The sequence below is a fragment of the Chiloscyllium punctatum genome, chromosome 2, assembly GCF_047496795.1.
Source record: "Chiloscyllium punctatum isolate Juve2018m chromosome 2, sChiPun1.3, whole genome shotgun sequence".
NCBI lineage: Eukaryota > Metazoa > Chordata > Chondrichthyes > Orectolobiformes > Hemiscylliidae > Chiloscyllium > Chiloscyllium punctatum.
Window position 1 is genome coordinate 38,243,844 of NC_092740.1, and position 23,440 is coordinate 38,267,283.

Below are 23,440 nucleotides of genomic sequence, written 5' to 3' on the forward strand. Positions count from 1 at the left end.
TTAATGCTACAGCCATACAATTTTACAACCATTCACAGTGCAGGGAGAGACAATGTAACAGCGGATACATTATCCAGAGCAAATGTGAAGAAAACTGAATGCCATGATCAAAATGATTTTGTTGTGATAAGCCAATGTATTGAAAGTAAATATAACATTAGTATTGTAATAAAACAATATATAACTAAAAGAAATAGTGCTGAGGTGATTGTAGAAGAGAAATAGCCTCTTAAAGATAGCTTTACATACTTTCTGCAGGGAAGTGTACTGAAGGTTCGTAACGTAATGTTGTTTTGATTAGATTCCTTACAGTGCAGAAGCAGGCTCTTTGGCCCAACACAAGTCCACACCAACCGTCCAAACAGCAACCCACCCAGACCCATTCCCCTACTCCCTACTAATAGACCTATCACCTTGGGCAATTCAGCATGGCCAATTCACCAGACCTGCACATCTTTGGACTGTGGGAGGAAACTGGAGCACCCAGAGGAAACCCACACAGACACGGGGAGAATGTGCAAACTCCACACAGACAGTCGCCCGAGGCTGGAATCGAACCTGCGTGCCTGGAGCTGCGAGGCAGCAGTGCTAACCATTGAGCAACCATGCCACCCAGTGTTGTTCTTTGATAATTTTATTTCTAAGGTGCAGGAAGATTGAATTGAAATTTTCAGTTCTGTGAGGATATGACCTTTTCTTCAAGACTTCAGAAAGTCATTTTTAAACAGTGAGCTAAACACAGCGTTTCTAAAAAGTTATGCAACTTTAGATAAATGACTAGCAAGTTCCCGGGAAGATAATTGCTAATAGATTTGCTGACTTGAGATTTATAATCCAGACAGATAGAGTACCAGAATGAGGTTCATTCAAACATAAATAGGTTTGGTCAAATGGTGAAGGCCCTTAACAATGGAGGTGCTGTTATTAGCATCTCGGGCAGTCAGTGCTAGGGAAAGAAAAGACCTGAGTTGTTCAGAAGATAATGCCAGAAATAAGGGCTATGGGGTGTTAGAGAGGAAAGACTGATTAGATTAGATTACTTACAGTGTGGAAACAGGCCCTTCGGCCCAACAAGTCCACACCGCCCCGCCGAAGCGTAACCCACCCATACCCCTACATCTACATCTACACCTTACCTAACACTACGGGCAATTTAGCATGGCCAATTCACCTGACCTGCACATCTTTGGACTGTGGGAGGAAACCGGAGCACCCGGAGGAAACCCACGCAGACACGGGGAGAACATACAAACTCCACACAGTCAGTCGCCTGAGGCGGTAATTGAACCCGGGTCTCTGGCGCTGTGAGGCAGCAGTGCTAACCACTGTGCCACAGTGCCGCCCACACGGTGAAGGATATTGAAGACACTAGTTTAAGGAACCCATGTCTGATACGTACGTGAGCTGAGTGAGCAACTTAAGGGTCTCAGGAAGAGACATTGACCAAAGAAAATAACATTAGGTAACTGCAGAAATTTGCCTAAAACAAATTGATTACAGACATGTCAGTTTCAGGCTGTGTGAGACAGAGATAACCTTTCACTAGAGATTGGGTTTCTGTAAGGTTGAATCTTTTTTCTGCTATTTGTAACAAGATTGTTTTAAATTGTTCTTGTGCTGTGTAACGATGTTCTGAATTTTTAACAGTTATGACCAACTATAACCTGCTCAGTGATTTTAATGAGGTTTGAAATCCATTGTTCGAATAAAACTTACTCGTTTAAAGATAATTCTCATCTGTACATCTAATTACTATATTGTACACTTGTCTGTAATAAGAAGAGAATAAAGAAAATCATGAGTGTTGTAGATTTTAAAAACATCTGGAAAGTTACAGCATGGTGCTAATCAGTAACTAATAGATAGAGAGAAATGAATGTTTTTGGTGAGATTCTTCTTCGGGACATGAATGGATAAATTGGACCATCCAGTTTCTATTGAGAAACTCAGGATCTGTACACAAGGAATGGGAAAGGAGAACAAGTAGAGGTGAAAGCTTCAGATGTATTAACTCTTTTCACATAATTTAAATTCCTTTTGTTTCTGAACATCAACATTAAAAAAAAGATCAGTTCAACAGACAATAAAATCAAATAACTCTACTAAATGGTTTGCTTTCTACTTAACATTATTTCATAAGTACTGCATAGGAGTCAAATGGGAATAATCCCTAGCATTGTATATTTGTAGCTGAACCATAAATCTGACATGTTCCAACAAAATGTATTTGACTAGAAAGAGTAAATACAGGTAACCACTCATCATCCAACGCCTTTCATTTCTGAAGAAGAATCATACTGGATTCAAAAGGTTAACTCAGTTTCTCTCCACAGATGCTGCCAGACATGCTGAGTTTCTCCAACATTCTCCGTGTTTGTTTGTTTCTATTTCCACCATCTGCAATAGTTTGCTTTTGCAGGAAACTATTCCACTATTAATAGCAAGAGGAATTATTTCTCAGCATTGAGTCCTATTTTTGTGAGTTTCTGATTAGATGAGATGGATAAATACCTGAAACAATTTATATCAAGTCACTAAACTTGAATTAGAGTTTTTTTTCATCAATTATAGGAATGTACCATTAATGATAATTTGATTACTTACTGGTTATTATTTACTATATTTTTGCAGCTCAGTGATACCTTGACATAAAGCATGATATCATGACATAAAACAAGTGTAGACTGTTTGATATTAAGTTCTTACCACTTTGCTGTCTGTTGCCTTCTGACTCATCCATATAGTACACTTGGAAATAATCAATAACATCTTCCTCTCCTACTGTCCAGTAGACTGTTATTGTTGTACTTGTTGCTGTGTTTGGTTCCTGAGGAACAACTGTTGGAGACTGAGGAACTGAAAGAAAATTTGAATAATAATGTGAAAAAAATCCAAACATTCTGCTTAATCAAAAAGCTACCACTTTCTCAAATGTTATTGGCATTAATGGGTTAAAATATTTTCCTTTCACACGCACTTCAGAATGGAATGCAAGAACTGCGATGATGTAAATGCATGATGAACAACAGTCTATAAAAAGCAACTGCAAGATGGAGTAACTCAAGCAGTGTTTACCAGCATTTGTTGGCCACTGTTTCAGCTCATTTAAGGACTTCCCTGAGACTTGAATTGGCTCCTGATAAAGTCCTTGAAAAGTATGCCATCAAAACACTCATCTTTTGAGATACATTTCAATTCACAGTGCAAAAGCTTAAAATGTTTGGCGTTCACTTTGCTGAGAATTATTCAAAATGTCACATGAAAACCATTAATTAACAAAAGGCTCTGATATGAATGTGGAGGTGGGAAGATTGTGGAGAAGAAAACTGCAAGGCTTTTGATGTCCCCGAAGAAGTACTGAAAGAGCCCCCTACCTTGGTGAGCAGGAGCTGCAGCTTCAGATCAACTGCCAGGAATCTCACAGTTCAGTTCCCTTCTTTATTTTCTGCTGAATCTAAGTCACAGCACTAGCACTGCTAATAGTCCTGCCTTCTACAGCCCGTCTCCTGATATGTGCATTTTAAATTTAAAGGGATGGAAATGTGGTCAGGTTCCCCCATTATGTTATTATCTATATCCTCTCTCACTCATCAGGAGGGCTGGTTATAAAGATGAGGGATTAGTTTATCACTCAGGACCTTTCATTCCCTCAGTAGTTTAGTCTGATGGGAGGTAGACTGAGTGTTGCGGCCTGAAGTAGAGATCACGACTCTGCCAAAAATTCAGTTCAGCCTCTTTTGTCCAGGCTCCAAACATAGGAAGTACTTCTGATCAGGCACTCACCAGCTAGTCGGGTGGCAGAGGGAGACAGGATTTAAAGGGCAGTGGCTGCTTAAAAGAACCTGAACATAAGTAAAGGCAATAACTTAATCAATTGAGTACAATTCAAATAGAAAGGTGTTCGGGTTCCACCCCAATAAAAAGCAGAAATAGGCAAAGAAATTTCAGACACATTAGTGAAAATGTTTCAAAATTCAGGAACTGTGCCTTTTGTTCAGAAAATTATGCATATCACCTCCATATGTAAGACGGCACAGGAGAAAGCAGGTAATTATAGGTAAATTCATATCTGGTATCATGATCACAATGAGTTGACATGGAGGACAGGCTGCCAAAGATTTTTTTGAGGAGGTCAGTAGCATGCTGGATAGGGAAATGTATGTGGACATTATCTATATGGACTTCTAGAAGAACTTGATAAGGCTCTGCATAGGGAATTATTTGCAAAGTTTGTAAATAAGAGAGGAGAGAGCAGGAGGTAATCCTGTGACATGGGTTAGCAATCAGAGATAGATTCCAATCTGTGGAATTACTGGCACCGTCTGGGTTCTGTACTGGGGCTGTTAATAACATGTTAATAACTCGGAGAAAACAGTAGAGTTATAGATTCAAATTTCCAGATGACACTAAGTTAGAAGATATAAAGTTGTTTGGTGGGAGCATAAAATTACAATGGGAAAAGCGAATAAGCAAATCCATGATAGATGTAGTTTGATGTGGCCAAGTGCAAAATCATTGACTTTGTATCTGAGAAAGACGAATAAGGTTTTTTAAAAAATACATTGAGAGATTAGGAAATCAGGAGGTGCAAAGAACTTTCAGTTTCTAGGTAACCCACATCACCAAAGGCTAGTTCACACTATAAGAAATCTAAAAGGAATGTTAACTTTTTTCCTAGAGGGATTACAATTCAAAAATAAGGAAATGATGAAACAAAAAGAGGAATTGCTGGAACATCTCAGCAGGTCTGGCCGAATCCGTGGACAGAACTCAGAGTTAACGCTTTAGATCAAGTGACCCTCCCTCAGATTTCTCCAATTTGTCTCCACAGATGCTGTCAGACCTGCTGAGCTTTTCCAGCAATTCCTGTTTTTTTGATTTACAGCATCCACAGTTCTTTCAGTAAAGAATGATGGTTTGGTAGTACAGAGCCTTGGTCACACTCCATATGAATACCTGATTCAGTTTTCTCATTAGCTTGCAGGATGTAGGCATCACTGGATCAGCATTTACTGTCCATTGTTAATTGTCCAGAAAACTAGGCTGTCTTCTTGAACTGCTGTGATCCGTGTGAGTAGAGCCCCAAAATTTGGACCCAGCAACAGCAAAGGAACAGTTATAAGGAACCAAATCTCAGAAAAGATGTACTGACTTTGGATTCACCAAAAGTAGAGTTAGATGAAACCAGCTGCTGAAACTTGGCTTTCATTCCCCACATTAAGCAATTATCTAAGTGTTTAAAATGGTGATGGGTTATGCTACAGTAGATACAGAGCAACTATTTTATCTACCAGAGGATTCCTGAATAAAAGGAGGATCATCTCAGTACTAGGCTATCAGTCATTTAAGGGTGAAATCAGGTGAACACAGTGAAGACAGTGCCCCACACTGGGTACAAGTTCCACTATTGCTGAAAGCTGTCCACCAGTTCACCTTCATCCCAATGTATCAACAAGCTACATGGCACGGTGGCACAGTGGTTAGCACTTCTGCCTCACAGCACCAGAGACCCGAGTTCAATTTCCGCCTCAGGCGACTGACTGTTTGGAGTTTGCAAGATCTGCCCGTGACTGTGTGGGTTTCCTCCGGGTGCTCCGGTTTCCTCCCACAGTCCAAAGATGCGCAGGTCAGGTGAATTGGCCATGCTAAATTGCCCATCGTGTTAGGTAAGGGGTAAATGTAGGGGTATGGGTGGGTTGCTCTTCGGCGGGGCAGTGTGGACTTGTTGGGCTGAAGGGCCTGTTTCCACACTGTAAGTAATCTAATCTAATCTAAACTATTCAATACTGGAAGCAGCACCATCTGATTCTGCCCTTATCTAATATTAAAATCACACAATTTAATTCAACTCTGACTGAACAATGATTGAAAACAGAGAAATAGCTGATTTATCCTGTTAACCCAACAGCATTCAGAACCCTGGGCTACCCTGAAGATACCTGTGATGTTAGGGTTATGGTCAAGTGGACTTTCTTTCCATGGTAAGTTGGGGATTTTATGATTTACTCAAAAGTCCTCAAATATCTATATTAATTCATGAGAAATACAGTGCACAAAAAGCACAATCTGAGGATTACACTTAGCATCTTATTGTGTTGCATATTAACTTCTGAGTCACAGTCAGTGATTTCCAAGTAGGTCGTTTCACTCGTGAATAAATATATGCAAATTTAGGACTCTGCTTGCTTTCTGACAGGAAGTTTAATAGTCCTACTTCCCAGTTGGAAATCTAATGCTTCCGTCTCTCTTCACATTCCCAGTTGTAGGTTATTATTCCCGTCTCCTTAAAGTAGCAATTCAGATTCTAATCAAAGTTACCAACATGGCATCCTGTGTTTTTCTTAATTTTCTCAAGGGATTGTTGGCAAAGTCAGTTGTGTAGTCCATCTCCAGCAATGTATGGAGAAACACACATAGTGCACTAGGTAGCTTGCCGTAGTCAGGTGATCTTTGCTATAACTGCTTTCAGTTTAGTCTGTGGCAGTGATTAAACACATTGCAGGAAACACAATTTCAGAAGTGGCCAGCTGAAATTGTGTGGATTTTCAGGGCTGTAAGAGAGCCAGCAGGTTTAAGGACAGCAAGGAAGAATTCAAATCACAGCCTGAATCACACTGAAGTACAGGGTGAGTCAAAACAACTGTGAATTTTCCAGTCTCTTGTAGTGCGGAAATTAAAGAGACGGAATTGGAATATTTTTTCCATGCTTGGTGGCAAAACTTGATAAAGTTATAGAATTGAATAAAACGTCTGAACAAATAGGAGGAGCCACCCTGTTATCATCGCTGGAGTAAGAATGTACCAAACTCTATTGCAGCTCAGACCTCACTGAGGAGCAGAAAACACAGGTGGGAGAGATTTTGAAAGCTCTGAAGACATACCTTGAAACTTTGTTAATGTTACTTAAGGATAGTATAAGTTCAACAAAGTTCAGAGGAAGAGGGAGAATATTATTCAGTATATGACTCACTGACACATCCTGCTGATTCTGAGAGTTTGGAAAACTGAATGTGATCTCATCAGGATTTTCTGAGGCATATGAGATCCTGCTGTGAGAGTGCATCTGCTGAGAAAGGAGAAACATATTGAAATGTGCAGAGGCTCTGAGGTTGTCAACCATTAACTGGAATGTATTAGTTGGAGAACAGATGAGGCTGAGCATTATACTTAGACACATCCGAAGCCAAATGAGAACAGCAGAGTAGAAAAAAAGGAAGAGTGAGCAGGAAGATCAAGGCCAGTGGACAGGATGTAAGCAGTGGAGGGACATTACATGGAAGAAAAGGAAGCATATCCAAGGTGGAGGATGCAGTGCTCTGATTACAAGAAGCTAAATCACTTTTCAAACAAATGTTTACCTAGAAAGAAGTAAAGGAAAGCTCTTAAGATGGAGAGATAGAGAGAGAGAGAGCAGCTAATTATTCTGACTAATCACTAATCAATTGTGCAACAGCTTGGCAAGTTCAGATGTAATGGTGAGAAATGTTTTTTTACTGTTAGAAAGATGGCTGCAGAAGGAGATCATTAAAGGAATATAAAGTGTCAGATAGATATTGGTGCTTCATGTAATGTCCTGAGCTTCACAGACTTCACAGTGTGATATAGCTCAAGGTGATGACCCAAAGATGAAACCCTTGAAGGTAAGGTTGAGGTTGCATGCTAGAAATATTTTCATCTCTAGACAACAGAAAAACCAAGAGCTCAATGCAATCAAGATCTGAAGTTCCAGATAATGTAGTGATAAGTGGCTCCCTTTCGAAATGGCAGGCGGTGACCAGTGGTGTGCCGCAGGGATCAGTGCTTGGACTACAGCTTTTTACAATGTATACTAATGATATAGATGAAGGTATTAAAAGTAATATTAGCAAATTTGCTGATGACACAAAGCTGGGTGGCAGGATGAAATGTGAGGAGGATGTTAGGAAAATTCAGGGTGACCTGGACAGGCTAGGTGAGTGGACGGATGCATGGCAGATGCAGTTTAATGTGGATAAGGGTGTGCTTATCCACTTTGGTGGCAAGAATAGGAAGGCAGATTACTACCTAAATGGAGTCAAGTTAGATAAAGGGGCAGTACAACGAGATCTAGGTGTTCTTGTACATTGGTCAATGAAAGCAAGCATGCAGGTACAGCAGGTAGTGAAGAAGGCTAATAGCATGCTGGCCTTCATAACAAGAGGAATTGAGTATAGAAGCAAAGAGGTCCTTCTGCAGCTGCACAGGGCCCTGGTGAGACCGCACCTGGAATATTGTGTGCAGTTTTGGTCTCCAAATTTGAGGAAAGTCATTCTGGCTATTGAGGGAGTACAGCGTAGGTTCACGAGGTCAATTCCCGGAATGGTGGGACTATCTGACGCTGAAAGATTGGAGCAACTGGGCTTGTATACGCTTGAGTTTAGAAGGCTGAGAGGTGATCTGATTGAGGCGTATAAGATTATTAAAGGATTGGACACTCTGGAGGCAGGAAGCATGTTTCCGCTGATGGGTGAGTCCTGAACCAGAAGACACAGTTTAAAAATAAGGGGGAGGCCACTTAGAACAGAGTTGAGGAGAAACTTCTTCACCCAGAGAGTGGTGGGTGTATGGAATGCTCTGCCCCAGAAGGCTGTGGAGGCCAAGTCTCTGGATACTTTCAAGAAAGAGTTGGTAGAGCTCTTAAGGATAGTGGAATCAAGGGTTATGGGGATAAGGCAGGAACAGGATACTGATTGAGGATGATCAGCCATGATCATAATGAATGGTGGTGCTGGCTCAAAGGGTAGAATAGCCTCCTGCACCTATTGTCTATTGTCTAATAGATATTGAGCAAAGTCTACTCATCTCAACTGAAGCAAGTCTAAAGGTTTGACTGGTAACCCTCAGAAGTTATGAGAAGAGTTCCACAGTATTCTATGTGGCATTAAGCCAGTGACGACTGAACAAATTCTAGAAGATTACAAAAATGCTTTTAAAGACACTGAAAGTCTTCTAAATGAATATAATCATGACGTAGATGAAAATATGAGACAAACTCAGCATCATTCCACACAAAGCACCAGGTCCCCTCCAGAATAGACTGAAAGAATAGATTGAACAGTAGGAAAAGAAGGGAATAATTATAAAAATAACAACTGCTACAGACTGCAGCATGATCAGATTGAAAACAAACTTGGAAAATTGAGAGTCTGCATAGATCCAAAGAATCTAAATAAAGCTTTAAGAGTTGTTAAAAATTCTGGGAGGGCATTGCTGGGAGGGGTTGTATTTGTTGCTCATCCCGGCTGCCCTTAAACCAAATGTCTCGCTCAGCTTTTTCAGAGTGCATTTCAGAGTCAACCATGCTGCTATGAGTCTGGTGTTACATATATATTACTATTCTGACTATTGGGAATTAAACTAGCTAACATCACAGAATGCCCAGAAGCACTCTTCTTTCATTAGTTATTTCACACATTGCTTTGAGTGACTATGACCCTCAATTTATGACTGAAGAATTCAAGCACTTTATAAATAATTGGAAAATTCAACACCATATATCATCGTCATGCTATCTGCAGTCAAATAGAAGACTGAAAATTGCCTGAGAGATCACAGAACAATTGAACAAATCCAGGACAGATCTATATAGAGTAATCCTAGAATTGAGAAATAGATCAACTAAAGGTATGAAAAGTAGTCCAGTCAAATGACTAATATCACATCACACCCAAATTATTCTTCCAGAGAAACCATAGGGTGGTGTAGAAGTGAGTGACAAAATTAAAGTGAAATGATAGAAAGCCAAATTTTACTTTGATAAAACTTCCAAATCATTGCTAGAACTGAGCATTACAGAGAAAATTAAAGAGAAAATTAATGTTCAACACTCTGAATAAGAGTCATTTATTTGGAAACTTGGTACCTATCTAGAGCAGTCATCACCTCAATCATATTACAATAAATATTAACAATAGGTATATCATCACAACAGTAGACATACACATACAAGTCAAAATGTGACCTCACCAGCTGTATAGAGTAAAGAATAATCATCTAATCCCGAGGTTCACCACTCCTCAACAATCAGTAGTGATAATTACCATGACAGCAGTACTCACCACCGAAATGATATTCATTGAAAAAAATACATAACCCTAAAAATAACCAGGTGAATAGCTAATGGTAACGAGTTTGGGTACCATTGAAGACCTGCATGATTTAAAGATTGTGTATGTGATGCAGATGCATGATGAACGTGGGACTGATTATAATTAACATACCATTTTGCCATGAATGAATTATCATTAATGAATTATAGTTCTGTTGTTGACCATGGATATAAGGTAACTTGGTTACTTTGCAGCTACAAATGGCAGTAAATGCGATTTTTTTTTTACAGCAAGGGAGATGTTTGGAAAGGTACATGTTACATAGTTACACCCTATGGTTACATAGGTGGCTTTCTGTAGTCTTGTGAGCTCCACCTCTGCAGTAATTGCCTTCACTTTATTTGGTAGCAGTAATCAAACAGATTTCTTGAAATAAGCAAGACTGCAGAGAACAGTCTTCTTGCACCGCCACAAGGTGCGTGGTGTAGGTATATGCACAGTATATTTTTATTATTGATGATATTAAAACAGATATCAAAAGTCTTACCAGGCAAATTTTTCAGTGACTCAAATCCAGGTCTTGCTGATTTCACAGCGAGATCGTCAAATGATGAGCACCAACTTGGTTTTAAATCCATGGAAGTTGCAGTCTCCAAGGCAGACATCACACTGTGAAAATAGATGCCGTATCATCAGTTATTGTAATTCTTTTTGAACAATTTGACTAAATAGGCTATTAGCATTAGGCATCAAACATAACCTTAAAAGAAAGAATTTAAAATATTTATTTAGCCTTTGGCTTCAATTATAACTCAGGTGTCTCAATAATATTGTCTTTTATTTGGAAAATAAATTGGTCCAGATTGCATAAACCAACATCAATGGCATGAAGACCACAGAGGGTACTGACTTTCTATCCACAGACAATCTAACCAACCCTAATGGACCATCCTATTTTGAAACCCCTTCATTCTTTCTCATCTCCCCACCTATCACCCTTCCCCAATAGCAACAGGGTGTCATGGACTGGAAAACAGACAGCATTGTTTGTCTAGTAATTGTCCAAATGTCAAGGCAATACGATCGCAAGTGAATAACCTGACAGGTTTTTTAAAACAGCCTCCTTTTTCATCTCCATTTATCTCCAAAAATGTTACAAGCTTGCTCACACTTTACCTAAACAATTTACTCTCCAAATCACCTCACCTTGAATGGTAGCATTTTATTTATAGTAGGTAATCTTAGGGCAAATTCTTTCCATCACCTGCAATTAAAGCTTAGGTTTATCCAAGGCAGATGATGAAAATAATTTGCCCAAAGAGTACCTTCCATAAACAATATGCCTGTTGTCCAATTCATGTCACTTTATTGCTAATGTGAGATGCTGCTAGGGTAAATGTGGGACATTAGCAGCCTGGTGATACTGCCTATGTGTGTACCTGTACTGCCCACCACTATGTGCTGGGATATTGGTGTGCAAGTCAGGAGTTCCCCTTATGGTATCAGTTTGTTTTCAGCCGGGCCATCTGGGAGATGAGGAGGCGAGGAGGTGACAGGGCACTTCCCTTGAGCAAGGGATATTCTGAAAATGTTCTTGAAAGTATTCTGATAATTGCCCACACACCCCACGCAAGGGTCTGTTAATAGAGTATGTTCTTTGTCTCAGTAGTTGGCAGATATGAGGAGATTCTGAAGGCCTGGGAAGGTGAAAAGAGGTGCTGTGACATCTTTTTTCAAAAAAAAATCAAAGTGTTGGGAATGGAACCAGAAATTATAACTTCCTAGGACACTGGATTAGGGAAGACAATTCAGGATCATTATTTTGCCCAGATCAGCAAAGGAACTGTCTGACAGAGATACCTAGTTTATTTGAAGAGTCATAGAGTGATAGCGGTTTACAGCATGGAACAGGCCCTTCAGCCCAACTTGTCCATGCCGCCCGGTTTTCACAATAAATTTAGTCCCATTAGCCTGCATTTGGTCCATATCCTTCCATTCCTTCCCCTCCATGTACCTGTCCAAATGTCCCTTGAGTGACAAAATTGCTCTCGCTTCCACCACTACCTCTGGCAGCCTGTTCCAAACACTCGACACCCTCTGTGTGAAAAAAATTGCCCCTCTGGACCCTTTTGTATCTCTCCCCTCCCTCACCCAAAACCGCTAACTTTAGACTCCCCTACCACAGGGAGAAAGCTGTTGGCTATCTACCTTATCTACGTATCTCGTAATTTTACAGACCTCCATAAGATCACCCCTCAGTATCCTGCGCTCTGGGGAAAAAAGAATTGCAGCCTATCCTTACAACTCAAACCTTCCAGTCCAGTCAGTATTTTGATAAATCTTTCTGCTCTGGCATTTCTGCAAAAAGGGGCAGGCTGAAAGGGAGAGGCTGGCCTGGAATCAATTCTAACCACTACATGGCTGTGGATGAGGATCCCAGCAATATATTTAGCAACAACGGAGAAATGGAGAGAGGGACGGTGAATGTTGGAGCTGGGTGTTGTGAGCAATCAGATGGGAGAAAATTAGGTGCTTTTTGATGATGTAACCCAGTGGCAGAACATAGAACAGAAATAAGAGGGGCCAGGGATAGACCGCTGGGGGACACCACATTCGAGGGCCTTGAAAGAAAAGAGAGGCTGGAGAAGGAACTGTAATTTGGAAAGACAATGTTTTGTCAAAGATTTTTTATTATGAAGGGTGAGGACAACATATTTCAACACGGAGAGAGACGGTGTGAGGAGAGAGAACTATTGAAATATATCATTTAATGTGGGGCAAATTTACTGACCAGGTGAAGTCTAACGGAAGATAATTTGATGGAGTGCACAAATCATAGAATCCCTACCATGTGGAGGCAGGTCATTTGGTCCTATTGAGTCCACACCCACCCCTCCGAAGAGCACCACCCAGACCCAAACCTCCTTACCCTATCCCTGTAACCCAGCATTTCCCAAGGCTAATCCACCTCACCCCATTCACAGCCATCAAATTAGCTTTATCCAGGCAGACCAGAATCCAGGCAGACCAGAATTGACAACCTATAGCATTTTGATTATATTGCACCTCCGACAATGCATCGAGTTCTGCATAACAAAACACAGGCACTAAAATGGCATACAGTCAAAAGGCTCATCTTTTGCTTAAAAGCCTGTAGTATATGGAAGAACCAGAGAACATTCTTGAAAGACATAAACCTTAGTGATCTTGTATGGAGGTACATAATTCTAAAACGGAAATGGTGTAACCATTAAATTGAATTAAGAGAGTGAGGCAAGTAGACATATTTGTATTTCAAGAGTCAAACAAGGAAAGAATGAATATACTAATATTAGCAAGAAACTGTCCCTCACACAAAATGAATGATCTGCAGCATTATATATTCCCAGGTTAGACCAAAGGGTCTGCTTCCGTGCTGTACATTTTTATGACTCTATTAGACTTAATCTCTGAGGGACCAGAGGAATGGCTCTACATGAGAGAGGCAAGTGGTTGTAGCTTAAGATGCACCACTTCACACCAAGCATGGCTAACCAAGAATCTGTCCTTATCTTATTGCCTGCCACAGTGTGATGGAAGAATTAGCAGGTTGATTATCAACCTGTTTGCATGTGTCAAGAATGCTCCCAGGAAGAGGAGTCAAGGCTAAACTTTCTGACATTTTTTTAAAAGAACAATTGATGGTAAAATTGGAAGTCTTTGAAATCTCTCTGGATGAAAGCACAAAGAAAGATTTGTCTGTAATTATCTTGTCATCTTCTAATTTATGTGTGCTAAATGAACCAGCAAACTATTGCTTCCTTTTAAGTGGAAGCATTTAATCACACAGACCATATTTGGCTGTACAACAGAGATACCATTAACTCTGTCACCTTAACATTGCTAGGAAAAAAGTCATTGGGCCAGGACCAAGAGACAAATCAAAATAATTTATAAGCTGCAAATTCCAAATCCAACATCAGAGAATAAAGGTTTATGAGGGCCAGAGTAAAAGCTATTATCAATCACATCTTTACCAGACACCTTACAATCAGATTAATGTTAGAACAATGTTGGAGATGAAACACAGACAGTTTATGAAATTATTTTTGTATTTATAATATGATACTTTATTTAATCTTGTTTATATTGACCCTCAAATTGTTAAGCTTTTACCCACTGTGAAGAATTCAATAATGAGAGGTCATGCTTTCAAGATGAGAGGTGAAAAGTTTAAGGGGAATACACGTGGCAAGTACTTTACACAGAGGGTGGTAGGTGCCTGGAATGCATTGCCAGCAGAGATAGTAGAAGCACGCATGGTAGACTCATTTAAGATGCATCTGGACAGATGCATGAGTAGGTGGGGAGCAGAGGGGTAGATGCTTAGGAATTGGGCAATAGGTTTAGACATGGAGTTGGATCGGCTCAGGCTTGGAGGGCTGAAGGGCCTGCTCCTGGCTGTATATTTTCTTTGTTCTTTGATTATGCATTTGGAGAAAAAGTATATACAGTAGCTTGAAATTATAAACATTAGGCCCTGGTGATATATTACCACCTTGGTGCTGGTACCCTGTGGAAATGCTTCCATAGCCTAAATAGAGGTTAGCATAATATCTACACATATTCATGAGGAACTTCAAGGCAATTACATAATTCACTCCAACGGCACAGTGTTCAACAGTGAGAAGTTTTGCAAATCACTCTTGAATAAAGAGAGCATAGTATAAAATACCTGTCATTGATCATCCTGAAAGACTGTAGATGAAGAGAGAAAACAGAAAGGAGAGATTAAATGACAAGAAAAGCACTTTCATGCTGTCAACCGTCTGTTCAAAACATTCCTCAAGAAAACTCAAATTTCTCATCTGGAAACGGCAGCAGTGATCAAATACCTGACTAAGAAATCTTAATTAAACTAACACACAGATTTAACAAACAATTAAATTCACTTTAACCATATTTCATTCAATGACAGACATTTTATGTACCTAATTGCTTCCAATTAAATTAATATGGTGTGTAAACATTTAAATTAGCCAAAAAAATAAAGCAGAGCAAAAGAATGTATCTTATTCATTGTGATGGATGTTGGGAATAAGAAAATACACAAAGACCTGGCTCAATCAATACAACATCTAAATATTTCGAGGTACAAGGCGGGATCAGCCTTTTTCAGTGATAGTGGTCTTACTCGGTCAAAAGGTTGTGCTTTCAAAGCCCACTTCAGAGACTTGAGGATGAGATGTCAGTGCAGCAATGAGGAAATGCTATGTTGTACTTCAGAAGAACAGTTCAACTGAGACCCTTTCCATACTTACCAATGGATGTAAAATATCTAATAGCATTGTTTGAAGTACAGGAAATTACCTCATTGTTGTGTTCAATGGTTATCTCTCAATCACCATAAGTAACCAATCAGTTGGTCAGATTTCAATTAACCATTGATAATGGGGCCTTATTTTACAAAAGTTGTATTGATTACCTATCTCATAATTGGGACTGTATTGGAAATTACTTAATTAGCATATGTAGCACTTTGGGAAGTCCAGCTCCTAGAAAGTGCTGTATATTGCAAGTCTCTTTCTGTGATGGCGAGGAGAAAGTGAGGACTGCACACGCTGAAGATCAGAATCGAAAAGTGTGGTGCTGGAAATGCAGAGCTGGTCAGGCAGCATTTGAGCAGCAGAAGGTGATGGGCTTATGCCCAAAGCACCGACTCTCCTGCTCCTCAGATGCTGTCTGACCTGTTGTGCTTTTCCAGCACCACTCTAATCTTGACTCTAATCTCCAGCATCTGCAGTACCCATCTCTGCCTAATAACATGCATTTATATAGTGCTTTAACAGTGGAGAAAATCTAAAGGTGTTTCTTACAGAAAAGCTCAGACAAAAAAATGACACTGCATTGAAAGACTTATTATAAGAGGGGTAACCAAAAACTTGATGAAAGTGGATATTTAAGTCTGTCTTAAAGGCTGAAATAAAATGAAAAATTAAAGAGTTTAGGGATGGACTTCTCCCCCAACCATCACCAGTTTATTGCCCACCATCTGGAGAGTTGATGGGGATCACAAAAACCCTCTCCAGGACTGAAGCTCAAAATTCAACGCTGATGAAGTGTCATACTGAAAGAGTGCTGCACTGCTGAAGGTGCTATGTTTTGGGATTTTAAACTAAGGTCCTATTTGTTCTCTCTTGTAGAGTTAAAGGATTCCATTCACTCTTTGCAGAAAAACAGGAGAGTTATACCTGGGGTCCTGACCCTGAATTAGCCCTGAATTAACAGTGTACAGAAACAGATTCTGTGATTATTATCATGTTGCTGTTTGTGGGAGCTTACAAGTTGTCTGCTGTATTTCCTACACTACAATACTAACTAGGCTTCAAAAATATTTCATTGGCCATGAAGTGCTTGCAGTATCATGAAAAACAATATATAAATGAAAGCTTTTATTTGTTTAACTGTTGAACAACACACTGGCAACTGGGCTGATGGATGCTCTTTTCAAGGAATCATGTAGCCAGGCTAGGGTCATGGAAGTGCCTTCTACTGGTGAGGCCTTACTGCATACTACATATAGACCTGACGGTGTCCAGGCTTGGGCAGAAAGTTACAAGTAACATTCATGACACACAAATGCCAACTAATGAACATCTCCAACAGAGATTATCTAACCATCACCCCTTGATTTTCAATGGCTTTACCATCACTGAATCCCCCACTACCAACATCCTGGGAGTTACGATTGACCAGAAACTGAATTCTGGATTAGTGGTGCTGGAAGAGCACAGCAGTTGAGGCAGCATCTGAGGAGCAGTAAAATCGACGTTTCGGGCAAAAGCCTTTCATCAGGAATACAGGCACAGAGCCTGAAGGGTGGAGAGATAAGTGAGAGGAGGGTGGGGGTGGGGAGAAAGTAGCATAGAGTACAATAGGTGAGTGGGGGAGGGGATGAAGGTGATAGGTCGGGGGGAGAGGGTGGAGTGGATAGGTGGAAAAGAAGATAGGCAGGTAGGACATGTCATGGGGACAGCGCTGAGCTGGAAGTTTGGAACTAGGGTGAGGTGGGGGAAGGGGAAATGAGGAAACAATGAAGTCCACATTGATGCCCTGGGTTTGAAGTGTTCCGAGGCGGAAGATGAGGCGTTCTTCCTCCAGGCGTCTGGTGGTGAGGGAGCGGCGGTGAAGGAGGCCCAGGACCTCCATGTCCTCAGCAGAGTGGGAGGGGGAGTTGAAATGTTGGGCCACAGGGCAGTGTGGTTGATTGGTGTGGGTGTCCCTAAAGTGCTCTGCTAGGAGGCGTCCAGTCTCCCCAATGTAGAGGAGACCGCATCTGGAGCAACGGATACAATAAATGATGCTGGTGGATGTGCAGGTAAAACATTGTTGGATGTGGAAGGCTCCTTTAGGGCCTTGGATGGAGGTGAGGGAGGAGGTGTGGGCGCAGGTTTTACAATTCCTGCGGTGGCAGGGGAAGGTGCCAGGATGGGAGGGTAGGTTGTAGGGGGCGTGGACCTGACCACGTAGTCACGGAGGGAACGGTCATTGCAGAAGGCGGAAAGGGGTGTGGAGGGAAATATATCCCTGGTAGTGGGGTCTGTTTGGAGGTGGTGGAAATGTTGGTGGATGATTTAGTTTATGCGAAGGTTGGTCGGGTGGAAGGTGAGCACCAGGGGCGTTCTGTCCTTGTTATGGTTGGAGGTGTGGGGTCTGAGGGCGGTGGTATGGGATGTGGACGAGATGCGTTGGAGAGCATCTTTAACCACATGGGAAGGGAAATTGCGGTCTCTAAAGAAGGAGGCCATCTGGTGTGTTCTGTAGTGGAACTGGTCCTCCTGGGAGCAGATCCGGCGGAGGCGGAGGAATTGGGAATAGGGGATGGTATTTTGCAGGAGGTAGGGTGGGAAGAGGTGTAATCCAGGTAGCTGTGGGAGTTGCTGGGTTTGTAAAAAACGTCGGTGTCAAGTCGGTCGTCATTAATGGAGATGGAGAGGTCCAGGAAGGGGAGGGAGGTGTCAGAGATGGTCCAGGTAAATTTAAGGTCAGGGTGGAATGTGTTGGTGAAGTTGATGAATTGCTCAACCTCCTCGCGGGAGCACGAGGTGGCACCAGTGCAGTCATCAATGTAGCGGAGGAAGAGGTGGGGAGTGGTGCCGGTCTAATTACGGAAGATTGACTGTTCTAAGTAGCCAACAAAGAGACAGGCATAGCTGGGACCCATACGTGTGCCCATGGCTACCCCTTTGGTCTGGAGGAAGTGGGAGGATTCGAAGGAGAAATTGTTAAGGATGAGGACCAGTTCGGCCAAACGAATTAGAGTGTCGGTGGAAGGGTACTGTTGCGGACGTCGGGAGAGGAAGAAACGGAGGGCTTGGAGGGCCTTGTCATGGCGGATGGAGGTGTAGAGGGACTGGATATCCATGGTGAAGATGAAGCGTTTGGGGCCGGGGAAACGAAAGTCTTGGAGGAGGTGGAGGGCGTGGGTGGTGTCTCGAACGTATGTGGGAGTTCCTAGACAGTGGGGGGTTGGACAGTGTCGAAGTAGGTAGAAATGAGTTCAGTGGGGCAGGAGCATGCTGAGACAATGGGTCGGCCAGGGTGGTCAGGCTTGTGGATCTTGGGAAGGAGGTAGAAGCGGGCAGTGCGGTGTTCCCGGACTATGAGGTTGGAAGCTGTGGGTGGGAAATCTCCTGAGGTGATGAGGTTCTGTATGGTCTGGGAGATGATGGTTTGGTGAGGGGAGGGTGGAGTCATGGTCGAGTGGGCGGTAGGAAGAGGTGTCCCCGAGTTGGCGTTTGGCTTCATATGTGGAGATGAGTTCGGTGGGGCAGGAGCAGGCTGAAATGATGGGTCAGCCAGGGCAGTCAAGCTTGTGAATCTTGAGAAGAACCAGTCAGCCACCCCAGAAGCTTCTTTTCAGGACTTTACAGAAGTGCCCCTTGGGCATGGGGAGGGTGGAACAAGAAACGTTACTGAAGACAATTGGATGTCATCATTGTAAAGTCATTGTAAATACATTTATAAAGTAGAAAGTTATGTTCACTTGCACTGTTAAAATACGTGCAGTTGGATAGCTTTCACTGTCAGACCTCGATAAGTCCCACCCACATGACAGATGTGCAAGTTCTTCAGACATCCTAACAATGAAAGAAGGTGTAATGGCCAAGCCTTTCTTAGTCAGTGGACGCACAATCACTGCTACTGCACCTCCCCCTCCCTCAGGAAAACCCCCAGTGCAAAGATTTTCATTCTATCCCAGAATAAAAAACAGTAATTATTCCAGCCACTCCGCATGCAGTGTCAGCCATTTTATGTAGTTACTATGTCGTCGATGTTTGAGCTGACATGGCAAAATTCCAACCTTGTTTCAGAATGAGGGACTTGTAGCCTTTTCTTTGGAAATTACTACATCTTTATTGGCCCTATACCCTTGTCTTGCAGAGTTCAGAGTTATTGTGATCTATTTAAAACTCTGCTTCTAAATCTCCCAGACCTTTCCCATTCACTATGAAGTCTGACCCTACTATTTTCAAATGCCCACCTCAGTGAGCTTCCTTCAGTGGCTCAGTACAATGAAACCCATCTCAAGCCCAGAGTTGTCTTTCCCCAGGACTCCGCAGACCTGTCTTCTGATCATTGATAAATTCCTAGACTGACTGGAACCTGTGCCCCAGACTGACTTAGCAAGACAGTACAGAACGGGTATGACCCAGTCGCCCGACTGATGCCTCTACCCCAGCCCAACTGGCCGGCCTATAATCGCTGGATCATTTACACTCTAGACTGTGCTGACATCAACAAGTATGTGCAAAGAAAGCAATGTGAAGTAGACAAAGACTGACAGCCTCCATGTAGCCATGAATGTGAGTGAGTAATAAGAATGCAAGCTAGGAGCCACAAGATGCATGTATCCACGTGAGTGTAAGAACATCCTGCGTAAGTGTCATCTGTCCTGGTCGAAAAGTAATCTGGAAGACGAATATGAGCCATGGTGTCCCAGAGCTCCAAACTGAAGTATTGACATAGTGTCTGAGTTGGTCTGAGAGCAGGCATGGTGATGTCATGAGGCTGGTGATTTGCCAATGCCAACTTGCATGGATAGAGTACCAAAACAATGGGTCATAGCTTCAAATTACAAATGGATGTATGAACTTTGAAGAAACATTTACTTGTTTTGTTAAATGCCAATGATGACTAGTAATGCAAATTTTAAGAACACGGTGGCACAGTGGTTAGCACTGCTGCCTCACAGCGCCAGAGACCCGGGTTCAATTCCTGCCTCAGGTGACTCTCTGTGTGGAGCTTGCATTCTCCCAGTGTCTGCGTGGGTTTCCTCCGGGTGCTCCAGTTTCTTCCCACATTCCAAAAATGTGCAGGTTAGGTGAATTGGCCATGCTAAATTGCCCGTAGTGTTAGGTGAAGGGGTAAATGTGGGGGGTGGGTTGCGTTTCGGCGGGTCGGTGTGGACTTATTGGGCCGAAGGGTCTGTTTCCACACTGTAAGTAATCTATCTAAAAAAAATTCAATGAAGAACTGGAAAAATTCCTGCGTGGATTATACCTAATCCAGAGAGAGACAGACAGACGGACAATGGAATGTCACATCTGGAGGGTGTCAACGATATTCAGACATGAACACATCAAAAGGTAGAGATACAATGTGTCAAATGAACCGTAATTTTCTGTGGCCAAACAGAAAATGGAGGCTGGTTAGCACCTCAGCAGACACCCGCGTTACATGCAAGAATATGGACACAATGTGATGTAAGAGAAGCATTTATAGGTAAGAGACATGCTTGTGTGTTCCCATTTCTGGAAATCACAACAAAGGAAGTTTAAAAAAAAAGTGTAACTGGGTCTGTGCGTGCCATTCTCGCTCTCTGAGACCATTTTCTGCTGTAAAGGTCACAGCTGAAGAATATCTATCATACCCCTAGAGCTTTGCAGTTAAAAGAAGCCTCTCTCTCTCTCTCTCGCTGACTGAGAGAAGCAAGTTACAAGCCACCAAAACCATCTTTTAAAAAGAACAGGGTAACTTCTTCCAGGTAACTTTCAGAAACATAAATCTCTAGGCCAAATGATCACTAAAGCCACAACTCCCAGAACCAGCCAGCTTAATGGCTATAACAATTCACCACCAACTGCTTACTGACAAACCTAAGACTGGTTCAAATATCTTTTTTCCAACTGTAATGTGTTTGCACACTTCTCATTTCTAATCCGTGTGCATGTGTGTTGTATTTTAATACATTTTCTTGTATCTTAGACACAAATTAAACTCTCTCTTTCCTCAACCAGAAAATGCCTAGTTAAACTGGCTTCATTTACAACAGGAATTCATAGGAGTGGGAAAGGCATCCATATGGAAGGGATTCCTTGTATTAACAAAACTGCAACCAACCAAGGTGAGGTTGAATAAAGAAAGGAATCCAATTCCTCCCTCCTCACCCATGTGTGGGGACCATCATGCAGGGACTGGTCACAAGCGAGGAAATGTTGAGGATGTAGCTGGCTATGGAGCTTTCAGAGGCAGCGGCATTGCTCTGAAGGCGCAGCCTCAGGACATGCAAACTGCAGGTGCCAGGTACCCACTCTGATTTAAATGTTAGGAATTTGTGACACACACACACACACACACACACACACACACACACTTTCAAGTTGGATTAAACCCAACCAGATTCTCTGCTGCTTTGTTCATTTGTAAGTGATAGAGTGCCAGAGACATCAGGTAAAAATCAAATGCCACGATCTATATGCTGAACAGCAAACCATGCTACATCAGCAAATTTTGCTTTGTAACCAACTTAATTAAAATACAAAATATGCAAACTGTGCTTAGTTTATAACTGTGACTTTAGTAAATAAGTTGCTATTCATGTTTTAGAGTACATAAAACCTTACGGTAATTTCGAAGAGATGGGCAAAATGATATACATTGCTAGCTGTCAGAAAAGTTACTGAATCATAAATCCAAATCTTCTGGTGCATGCAATCATGTAACAACAACAATTAATAAGTAGACATACATCTGTTAGCAATTACTTTGGGACTAGTGCGAATTCAAGGCAGATAAATTATGACAATCCTTAAAATAAATCATATTTTGGTTAACTCTTTCAACACTGAGTTTTGTTCACTGTGTACTAAATAGTTATTACATTTCTTTGAACATGATTTGTGGCATCTATCTTAAGCTTTGTGTAGTGAAAAAGTCTATTTTTACTTGTCTTAATAAATTGAAATCATATTTAACCTTTTGGAAACTTGAAGCTCGTTCATCTTAATAATGTGCAATACTACTATATAGCAATATGAAGAGATTTCTGTAAACATGCCTTTAGGAATGCCATGTCATCGAGCTGAAAATACTTCTTTGTTGCCTCGATAGTTTCCTTTGCTGATTCAATGCTACATCGATAATGTGCCATCTGTTCATGCAAATGGTCTAGTTTCAGCTTCTTCTCCTCCTCCAGGACCTGGGACATTTCTGTGTACTGTGACAGCAGCAACTTCATTACCTCTTCATGCTGGTCCTCGAGAAACTTTTCCTCCTGGGTATAGTTTTCCTGCCATTGTTAATTAAAGAATTGTTAATGATAGTGGTGTTGGGTCCATCTCATCCACACTGATGTGTGATTTTGATCAAACATCCTGAGACTTAGCATGCCACCAACATTCTACTAAAGATCACCAAAAGATCATTCATGGAATCAGCAAAGTGTGCTTTCATTTTCTCGACAAGACAGCAAAAACGATGCCGACCATTGCATCAGTACATTTGCTTCACTGCTGACTGCAAAACCCAAGCTACAGTGCTCATCTCGGACCTCAAAGATCTAGTGATCTCATGGATTTAACCTTTTCACACATCAATTTGAATCTGGTACCAAACCCAAAGGGATCTCCAGAAATCCAGCAGCACTGATGGTCCTCTTAGAAAAGAAGCAGCCAATCACATTTAAGAATTCTCTTATGCAGCAAACCAGGAAGTAAAATGCACTGAATATTTCACGTTGTAACTAAAATTTTTACTGACAGTGTACCCATAAAATGTGATTAAGGTAGAAGATGAATTGTTATAAACCTTAAAATACATTTTAAAAATGCATTTTATTGTAATATATAAATTTGATAACTCTCAAATGTAAAATTGGTTTTCCAAGGCCAGGCAAGAGTTCAGCAATAATTCCAAACTTAGAGTGCTGCTAAAAATCCAATTCAACCTCATTAAACAAAATGTGATCTTTTTTCAATGAATTTTACAGCAGTGTAAAACAGTAGCTCAATGGCTTTACTTGACTGGTGACTAGTGAGACTTCGACATTGCACCTTTGGGGAAATATAGGACCACCACCAGCAACCATTGGATCTCCAGTGAACTACATACAT

The 23,440-nt window shown here is 41.4% G+C and overlaps 1 protein-coding gene across 3 annotated transcripts in view; it reads right to left on the bottom strand.

Moving 5' to 3' along the window:
- Positions 1-23,440, bottom strand: part of LOC140496411 (uncharacterized) — a 138,177-nt gene that overhangs the window by 75,510 nt on the left and 39,227 nt on the right. For all 3 annotated transcript variants that reach the window (XM_072596112.1, XM_072596122.1, XM_072596103.1), the window contains exons 4-7: positions 22,387-22,617; positions 14,782-14,804; positions 10,615-10,736; positions 2,707-2,856 (exon numbers count right to left, since the gene is read on the bottom strand). In XM_072596112.1, the coding sequence (XP_072452213.1) occupies positions 2,707-2,856; positions 10,615-10,736; positions 14,782-14,804; positions 22,387-22,617 (526 nt within the window). The remainder of the gene's footprint in view (positions 1-2,706; positions 2,857-10,614; positions 10,737-14,781; positions 14,805-22,386; positions 22,618-23,440) is intronic.